We start from the raw sequence: 10458 nt of genomic DNA on the forward strand, positions 1-10458 counted from the left end.
AGCGTATAACAGTGCAGGAGTCGAGCAGAAGATGGCGCGTCTCACGCCCTGTATCCAATCATATGGTAATGTTTTGTTCAAAATACGCAATTGCAAAATCGACGACTAAGTACCTGTAAGAAAGCACAAACTTGGTTGTTCCTTTCAAATATTGCATTGTTATCTCGCAAAATCGGTGAGTTTGCGAAATTTTCATGGACCACTTAACGTGGTTTGACCCATGTGCAATGGTCCAGAAATATTTGTGAGCTTTTATGAACTCATCTCAGATTATGATTCAACTTTTTCTTGTTAAGTTACTATCAGTATAATTCATATATGTATTTGTGTATGTAAGCAAAAACTATTATACCCTGCCAGTAGCTGTATGATGTCAATTTGTGGTTGTGAAGTAAAAAAATATTCAATTCCTCAATATTCTTATCAGTCAGCCGATTTTGAGTTATAAATATAACAAAAATTGCGAAATATCCGTGCAAATTTTCACGTGTTTCCGTGCTGTGGTTCGGGCATTGATTTAATGAACTTAAAATATTATAAAATATACAAAAATATTAAATCCAAACAACTTAAAAATGTTCTATATTAAAAAATACTCACCCATATTTTAGCTAAGAACTGCTTGCTGATGACACAGGCATGCGTCGAGGAGAACTTGGACAAGTTCATTAAATCACGCATTTGTGGTTTTCCATGAGCAATCAAAGTGTATATGAATTATAATTGAACATAAAGTGTTATTTGAATATGAGATGTTAAGCAAGTGTGATAAATTTCATTGCAAATACGCACAAAAGTAAATCCGTGTTAATGTGAAAGTAGTTGAAGGTGGCGCACATGCAATTGGCAATCAAAATAGCCAATGCAAATCTATTTACTCATATATGAATATGTATACGCACATGCGCAGCGTCGCAGCGGGAAGGTGAGCAAGCACTCACAACTGACGTCACGCATGGAGCGAATGACAGCATCACCGCCTTCAAATCCCTTCTAAATAGCTCTAATCGTATTATAGTTGGATGAAAGATGGGAGGCAATTGATAAATGCAAGGTCATATTTTCGTTATACACTTATATTGTATATAGTATATAACGAGAACAACAAGTGTATTTTTAAAAAAGCCTTGACAATGACAATGACGGTGACAAAGCACAGTTCGTTAAAAAGCGTGTAATCAACGTATTCTTAGCATGCTCCAAAACAAATTGCTTTATTATTACTCAAATATAATTTTTTTTCTTCTATTTTAAAAGTAAACGGGGTTTATGTCATCGTTATTGCTTCAGCTTACAGATAAGTCTGTCCAATAGCTCAAAATAACAAATGACGAAATGGTTCTTGACTTCAAACAGGCCATGTGATTGATATCGAACATTATCTACAATTAATTTTTATTTTTTTATACCATTATTCTACAATCGTGGATTATCAATATATTACTCAGTCAGTGACTTCTGTGGGACTCTTTCTAGGGGGATGGTTTGACTATTGCTTATGCCCTTGAAAGTTTGATAGTTTCTCTAAGGGGTTGTGTGAATTTCAAAAAATCGAACTCTATTTTTGTTTATACATACTTATATTAAATCCAAATATATTTAAAAATATTCTTCGAAAATATGTAGATAGTTGAACCGGCAAGTAGCTTTAGAGATATTGGCGTTTTGTAAATTTAACTCGGCTATAACCTCGTAAGAGGCCATTAAAGAAATTTCACTAATGTTAACCAGCTCCTAAAACTTTAAAGGTATTTTTTTTTAGAAATATTGTTTTCGGAGTCAGTGAAGGAAACTTTTTCGAAACGACTGGACCGATCGATTTGATTTTTAACACTACTTTCTTAAATATACATATATGCATACATTGTGACAAAATTGAAATTAAATTCCCGGGTAAACGATATTTAAAAAAAAATTCTAACTTGATAGGACTATCCTTAATTACTATGCTAACTATGAGCGCGATCTGTTAATCAGTTTGTTTACAGCAGCTGCTTAAGTCGGTACACCTCAGTAGTGCGTTGCGATTTTTACAATGGATAAAAATATCGAACAAAGAATTTGTTTCAAATTTTGTATTTCTAACCAAATTTCGTGTGCGGAATCGTTGCGAATATTGGAAAAGGCTTACGGTGATACAGTTTTATCAAACACACATGCCTATAAGTGCCTTCATAGACGGTCGAGAGATCATTGAAGACATGCCTCGTTCTGGACGACCGCCGACCTCTTCAACTGATGAAAACATTAAAAAAGTGAACGATATGATGCTTGAAAATCGTCAGGCAGATGTTACAGAGATGGCAAGAGAGCTCGACATCTGTCGTCAGTCCGTTCGAATGATTTTGGTGGATATTTTGGGTAAGAAACGAGTTCTTACTCCACTTGCCCCAATATAGCTGATTTTTTTTTCAAAAAGAGTACGATTATGACCGAATTTAAAGCCAAAAACGCAATGAGTACCATCGATCAACCATCATATTTACCAGATTTGGCTCCGTGGGATTTTTTCTTGTTCCGAAAACTGAAATTGTCGCTCCGCGGGACCCGGTTTTAGTCGATCGAAGAGATAAAACAAAATTCGCTGAAGGAGCTGAAGGCCATCCCAAAAAGTGCTTATGAAAAGTGTTTCGAGAACTGAAGGAATCATTGGCATAGGTGCATTATATTTGGTGGCGATTACTTTGAAGATGACAAAATAAATTGTTATGAATAATTAAACAGTTTGCGTTTTATTTACAATTTCCGAATAGAATACGATTTTTGATAATATTTTTTTAAGTCACTCCGAAGTGTAAATTTTTTCACAATAAACTAGTCTACATAGTGTAATAATATATTTTTTTAGTTTTTACATTCTATATAATTTAAAGCAGAAGAAAACTTCCTAACCAGGCATCTTGTTTGGAAAGCCTTTCTGGAGCTTGGGTATTGTATCAGGAGAATTCAAGAACCAGGAGAATCAAGAAATCTGAAGAAAAATTTGCGACTGTGTGGTCTGTGGGGTATGCTAATTACGAATTTGAGTTCAAAAATTTTCCTTGTATATGAATTACCTATCAAAACCGATCTCTGGGTTTTTAAATTACTTTGTTATACACATTTTTTTTTAATAATTATACAAATTCTAAGAAAAAAATTTTACTATAAAAACGCAAACATAAATTACAAAAAAATATCAAATTTTTACTGCTTTACTGGAGAGACCTTGAAATGCCTACACTTTTCAGTAAACGTTTATATATTCTGTTTTATTATGTAGTATGTTTAGAATTTTTGAAGTTAAAGTCTAAAGTGATTTATTTTTAATACTTTTTTATTTCGTTTTCTATTCTTATTTTGTTTGGTGCGCAAAATTAGGTAATATTTCAAATTTTTTGCGCAGTGCAAAAAGAAGAGATACTGAAGTTAATTTAAATAAGTATTTGCATATGCGTAACATAAATAACATAATTTGTATACAAAGAAAAAATAGTAATAGTAATAGTTATAGGTTAGGAGTATTTGGCAGTAGCGCATGAAGGAAGTTACATACTTTGTATTTCATTTCCATTATGAACACAAACGAATATGGTAATACACTTAATTCTCCTCGTAATCATATTCATCGAGATTGTCATCACTTCGGTTGCGTATGATTTTTGTGTTATTGTTCACAGCGCTGCCGGCAGAGCTGCCGCTACCGCTGCTGCTGCTAATACCGCTATTATTGCCATTAACATTGCTGCCGATGTTGCTGTTGGTGTTGTATGTGTTGCTGTTGTACTTGTTGTAGCTGTTCTTATAGCTGGCATCAAGAGCGCCAATACTGCCACCATAACTGGTTGCGGACGTGTTGTTCTTAATGCCGCCGACATTGCTGATGACGCCACGACTGCTGCTGCTGCTGCTAATGCCACTGCCAGAATTGTTGTTTTTGTTGCTGCTGTTGCTGCTCACAGTGCCGCGACCGCGGTAATCACGTCCGCTTGCCTTGTTGACGGCTACCACATCATTCGGGCTGTCATAATCACCATAACCGTCCAGGCATACGCGATTGCATTCCTCCAACGATTTGAAGTTGTTGACGTTGCCCGCACAGCCGCCAAAGTAGAACATGGCGCACTTCATGCGACGCATATCGAAATAGTAGCGCTTCACTTTGGCCCGACAGTAGCCAAAGTCCATGGGCAAGAGACATGTTTCCGGTATGCCTGCAATCAGAATGCAAAAGCATACATATATAGTAAATTGGAAAAACACTACACATACAGCAGACTTATATACATACATATATGAATGCAGGTATAAAAATGTCTGTATATACATACATGCATTTATGTATATTTATATAGATTGCAAGCAGAATTATTGTTGCTTGATGTCATCACCGTTGCGCTGACTTACTTAGTTGGAATGTAATTATAAGAACACTGAGCCACAGGTACTTGAAGCAAAGCTCGTTCTGCTATTGCAGATACACAAGAGATTAATTATGATTAATTGCTGTAGATGAAGTGGCATGCAATGTGTTGAAAAGAACATGCCTGTTCATTTATAATATATGGATTGTGAAATAAGCAAATTGTGATTCCGTGTCCAAAGGAGTCAGCCACTTGTCAGTAATTTTAACACTTCTTAGTGAAATGCGGCTTGTTTGTTCTAAAACTGTGTCCGGTTTTAGCTTAGTACCATCGAAACAGGGAAGTTGTTATTTGTTCGTATGTAATTTTTGGGTAAGGCAAAAGCTATGGCTATCTGCTATAATCTATGACGAATTCAGTTTCGAAGGCTGATATAAGCTCACATAAAATTAAAATCCTTTAGATAAAGAACATATTTGAGTCTGCTCATCTATGTGAACTATAGTCTTTCGGATCATTCAATCGGTTTTTTATAATTCGGCTACCATACTAAATTACAATGACGCTTACCCTATCCGAAAAACTGGTAAGCCACATATAGACCAGATTTGGTCCTTTACGATACCAGATGGAAATTAGTCACCTTACAAAAGTCATTCTTTAGAATGCCTGCACTTGACGCGAATCTTAAGAGACTCGGCGGCCTCACTATCAATACCTCCTCTAGTTTCTCTAGTGTATCATACCGTAGGGTCCCTAGATGCTTACAGCATAGTCTTGCCAAAGCGGGACAATTCCATTCTTTCCCCCATTCTGCGGGCGTGTACAGTCATCAGACAGTGACTAGTTAGTATTCCGATCATGTTCCTACATACTCTTCTATCTAGTGTTTCTTCATATTGGTCCATATTGTTTTCGAATAACTGACTAGCTCTGTAGGGTCATATTCACACATTTTGTTTGACTTAAATTCAATGTATAAGAAATATAGGTCGGATGGATCTTCTATACTGTTCTTTATAACATTTTATGTCGGAGGTTTAAAAGATAAGCCTTACTCGAGAGATGGAAGTCTAAGAAGAGTGATTGATTAGAGTTCCACCTTATATAGAATGTATGCCGATTGCGAAATGCTCGGCGATGAACACATTTAAAGAAGGATTAACATATTTTATTAAAATCTTGTAGTTTGAGTCAGTCTATTGATGCAAAGGCACACCTTGCATCAAGGGAGCCATTTCACGAGATCTGCTTAAAAAGCAAAAATATCTCTTACTAACCGACAGGCTTATAAAAAAATATTAGCAGGATATAGACTTTGTTCATAAGCCTTTCAAAATTGTAAAGCTTAACAACATCTAAGCTTAATAAGATTGTGAATTTCAGAAATGCTAGGTTTTCATCCTGAAATTTATAAAAATAAACTGTGTTTTTCTGCATTACGGCAAAAATAGAGGGTATTCTGGTCTATATTTTTTCATATTTCGATAGTTTTGATAGATATTCAAAAATATCTTTTGTAAAAACTTTTCAAAATTGACATTATTTTAATGCTTCAAATTCAGGCTTCTAGACTAGTATACTGGTGGAAGTATCAAATCAGACGATGAAACTAAGAGTAGGAAAAGAAAGATATGCATGTAACTTGCTTCGCCAAACCGAACTCGTGTAGCTCCTTCTCTACCCACATACCTCAGATAGCAAAGGGGCGTTACTAGCCTAGAACTCATTTACAGTGATCGAAGACTGCTTAACTTCGCTATCAATAGCATCAAATGCATTTGTGATAAGACTGGTATGGGTGCCAGGACAGGGGAATCGCAGGAAACTGTAAAGTTGATGAGCTAGCAAGGCAAGGCACCTGGCAGAATGGGAGAGAATCGGTGCTCCCTTATCCTGTGCAAGTTTGCATTGGCCACTAAGCGTTTTGCAAATTTATAGTTCGATCTTTTTGAACAACCATCTAACCTAATCTTATCTAACCTAACTTGCTTAGAAGACCTGTGCTTAAGCATTTGCTTTTTAGAGTTCTATAGATCACCGCATTCGTTCGGAAGTATAGTTAAACCAAAGACCAGATGGAGACAAACTTTCCAGTGTTTTAATATTTTTTAAGTTTCTATTAGTTTCTTTTTAGACTTTTCAGCCAACCCTTCAAACAGTATTTTAAAAAAAAAAAAAAAAAAAAATTAATTGTTCTATTTTTCTTGTTTACTTTTTGAAAAATTGCCTTACAAACAGGATTTTGAAAATTGCTTTTAATAACAACTCATGGCTGTGCCTCAACTCATATTTTTTGTATTTTTTCAATATATAAAATGCTAATTTACCCAATATAAAACTGGTTCACATATCGGTTGCATTCGAAAATAACATATTCCGCTAGCAATCAACTCATTTATGCATATCCAATCAAGCAATTGCACTTGTTTCTTGTTTACCTACATTTTTTTTTATTTTTTTTTTTTGTGAAAAAAATAAATTCATAAATATTTTATTTAGTTCACTCACCATCATAGCGATCTGGTGCATAGAGACCCACAGTGGACGCACTTGCCGCCAGCCCACAATGCAACACCACACTGATCAACACTAGACAGGACACGAATAGGTGCATCTTCATTTCACTTTCTACTGTTCGTGTGCGTTTAGCTAAAATCATGCACTAACTGTTATTTGTTGCGTTCGACAATGATCTTGTGAATGTTTGCTTTACCGGCAACACCGAATCTATGTCAGTGACTACGAACTGGCTGAAAACTAAAACACTACGCGCTTTCTCACGCTTACTCACACTCTCGCGCGCCCAACAAAGCGCTGGCAATTAAAAAGCAAAACTTGCTAAAACAACGGTAAAAAATTTATGTGGAAAATGTGCAACTGAGTTTTCACTGGACGCGTTTGCGATTGCCGCTTATCGACGACGACTGCTGTTGCGGCTGCTGCTGATTGATCACTGTGGCACAAGTTGCAGCGGCGCGTTGTCTTGTTTGGCTGGTGAATGCGCGCGCGTATGTGTGTGTTTGTATGTCTGGCTGTGTGAGGCGCTCAAGTGGAAAATTCACAAACGTTCGTCTATGAAATTGTGTACGTTTTTCGAATATTTTCGGTGTTTTTCTCTTTTTCGCCTTTAAACGTTCAAATTTTTCATTTATTCATTAGCCACAATCACTTAGCGGTGTTTAATAGAAATTCAAGCATGACAGCTGAAGTCTCGCACCCAAAATCGCGTGCCAATGTGCTGATTTTTATTTGGATTATTTTTAAATATTGTCTCAGGTGCACACAAGTTGCCTGTAGGCTGTGGTATTTACATATGTACGTTTGTATTTATACGTTTTTTTTGCACGTAGGTGTCTTTTATAGGCTGGTTTTGTAAATGTTTTTCATACTTTGTCCGCGCATGCGTGTATACGCGCTTGCTGCTTAGAATATACTGTGCCCACGGCAGCTGTGCGCCGAGTTATAAAAACTTCCAACGACACACCGCCAAAGAATTCCGATTATTCCAGCAAACGCAGTCGTAAAAAAATCATAACAATAATACAAAAGGAAAATAATATATAATTACATACATATGTATATACTACACTTACAAATGCTTTCATATGTACCTAAGCATATACATACATAGTTCTATACTATATAGTTCTATACTGTTGAATTCAAATTATATCAAAATACATTTCGAAACTTTTGTAAACAGCTTAAAAACTTGCTGCGTATTAAAACCAGTCCTCCTCGTCAGTCATCTGTTTGTCCGTCCACCTGTTCTCTGCTCTGTCATTGCACTGAAAGTAAATATTCTTAAACAGTAATAATCGATGCTTCGTCATCGACATCGCCGCTAAGCTGACAATTCACCGTGCTGAAGTATAGTATAGCTTATTATTACACGGTTTCATGTAAGATCAAGTCTGGGTGGAGGAAAGTTTGTAGAACTATTTTTTTCTAACCAGCGATAGCGTATTCAAATTCGTGATTTTATTTTCGATATGAGAAAGTTAGGATGCTTCACTTATAGTCAAGACACACACCATTCTATATTTTATCCAAGACATGCACCAGTTGTGGAAACAACCACTGTTAAATATTGTATATGTATCTTACATTGAATGAGAAATGAATAAACCTTCTTCAGTTTTCAGCTTTCATAAGAAGCTTTAGGCAATTTAGAAGTCAGCGCTATGTGACAATTATAATCTATATTTTATAAGAACTTCAGGCATGACCCTAGAGAATATCCGACTCTAATGCTGATGTTTCCTTTGTCAATCAATAAGCAAGCTCTACGAAAATTTGCAATATTTTAACCTCTACTCAGATGGCTTCACCCTTTATTTTGTGCATTAAAATTCATATCATAAATTTACTTACAAACGAGTACATACATATATAGCTCACATTCTAGTTACTCATATCCCCAGTTGTTTGTCGAACGAGTTTATTTTACTCACTTCTGAGCCCACAATGTCCCCACCAATCGATTTGGCTTATTGCCAGTGACAGTGGAAGTGGTGAGTGTTGTGCTGCAGCGAAAAAGGTGTGCGTGCACGCATGCGTGAACGAGTTTCGAAACCACACGGAGAAATGTTGGTCGTACTTTTGTTGGTGAAAATTATTATATGTGATGTATTCAGTTATAATTATTTTCGGGAAAAATCAAAACTTTGTTGCCTACACTTAAGCTTTATTAGGCTTTTACATCATGTCTGTTTCACCTGTATAAAGCGTTGATAGCGTTTATTGCCCCAATCCACATTTTCTCTTTGATTCCACAGATTTATGTCCAGCAGCTGGTAGACCCCCGGTTTTTTATATTTTTTATAATCAACAGTGTGGTTGCTAAGATTATCGAAAGACAGGCATCGAATATAAAACTAAAACCGCTTTCGTTACATAAAATTACAGGGTTTGTCCGTAAAGTAATAGGACTGATTTTCTTCCGCCGCGACTGTATTTCGGAGCGTGCGCGCAGGTACCCTATTCTGTGAGTGGTGCAAGCCGAAAATGCAGCGTTTGTTAGAGCAGAGGTACGCGACTCAATTCCGTGTGAAACTCGGTAAATCTGCGATCATCTGTGTTTGATATGATCAAGCAGGCTTACCCTGCTGTGGGTTTAGCAAGAAGTGATGTGTTTCGGTGGCACCAGGCCTTTCCAGACAAACCCTGTACATAATTTAAAAATATACCATAACTATTTAATTCTAATCCAACTAAGTTGGAAAATACTGCACCAGATGATATTATGATCTTATATCACATCAAATGAACTGTAGATACCACATCATATCAGATGGTAATGACATTTATTTATATCGCACCACATCATATGACATCACATCAAAATATCACCCAATAAATGATATAACTTCACATCACATGATCTTATATTAAATAAGTTGATCTTATATCAAATCATATGACCGTCCATCATATCACATTTACATCAGATGACATGATGCGATATCTCACCACTAATTGGAAAATCACATTATACCTTAACGATTCGCATAAAATTATCACCAGAAAATATAATTCGAGATGGTTGCTGTGCCGTTGACTCCTTCACATCACCAAAAATTTATCACATCACCTTAATGAGCTACAGTCACACTATGCTTATTATCATATTTTGATTACTTACAGTAAAAAAGGTGAAAAATTCATGCTTTTTGATACCGACTTCAACTAAAAATATCAATATAAGTTCAAGTGTATAAACGTTATTACATTCTTCTTATATCAGCAAAATATCATAGTTTGATCTACCGTCACATCATCTCATCATTTCATTCACATTTCCTGTGTACTTATTAACTGTCGAAAGTGGTTTTTAATTGCAATAGGTGCTTTAATTAACCCAAAAAAAAACCCCATTAATAAATACATATACATACATATATGTATGTATGTATAATAGTTTGAATTATTGTGGTACATACATACTTAAGTATGTGTATATGCGCACTCGAGCGAACACCTCCACTTCATTTGTGCATGGGAGCGACAGTGATTTAATAAAAATAATTACAAGTAACAAGTTAATAAACAACTCAAACTGACACTGTGCTACACAACATAATTATTTTAAATTTTCTTTTATTGAATATTT

General features: G+C 35.7%; 1 protein-coding gene across 1 annotated transcript; it reads right to left on the minus strand.

Moving 5' to 3' along the window:
• Positions 1-2703: 2703 nt before the first annotated feature.
• On the minus strand, positions 2704-7877 carry LOC105234027 (uncharacterized protein DDB_G0283357). Its single transcript, XM_011216230.4, has 2 exons — positions 6855-7877; positions 2704-4193 (listed from the first exon to the last, which is right to left on the minus strand). The coding sequence occupies exons 1-2, from the start codon at positions 7003-7005 to the stop codon at positions 3583-3585; spliced, it is 762 nt and encodes a 253-aa protein (XP_011214532.2). The 5' UTR covers positions 7006-7877; the 3' UTR covers positions 2704-3582.
• Between the last annotated feature and the right edge of the window lie 2581 nt (positions 7878-10458).

The sequence above is a fragment of the Bactrocera dorsalis genome, chromosome 1 (genome assembly GCF_023373825.1).
Source record: "Bactrocera dorsalis isolate Fly_Bdor chromosome 1, ASM2337382v1, whole genome shotgun sequence".
NCBI lineage: Eukaryota > Metazoa > Arthropoda > Insecta > Diptera > Tephritidae > Bactrocera > Bactrocera dorsalis.

What these genes read in the sequence shown, in the direction of transcription:
- LOC105234027 (XM_011216230.4), bottom strand. Translation starts at nt 7,005, where the DNA reads ATGATTTTAGCTAAACGCACACGAACAGTAGAAAGTGAAATGAAGATG. An exon ending in TGCACCAGATCGCTATGATG is followed by an intron (nt 4,194 to 6,854) that starts GTGAGTGAACTA and finishes TTCTGATTGCAG; the next exon opens with GCATACCGGAAACATGTCTC.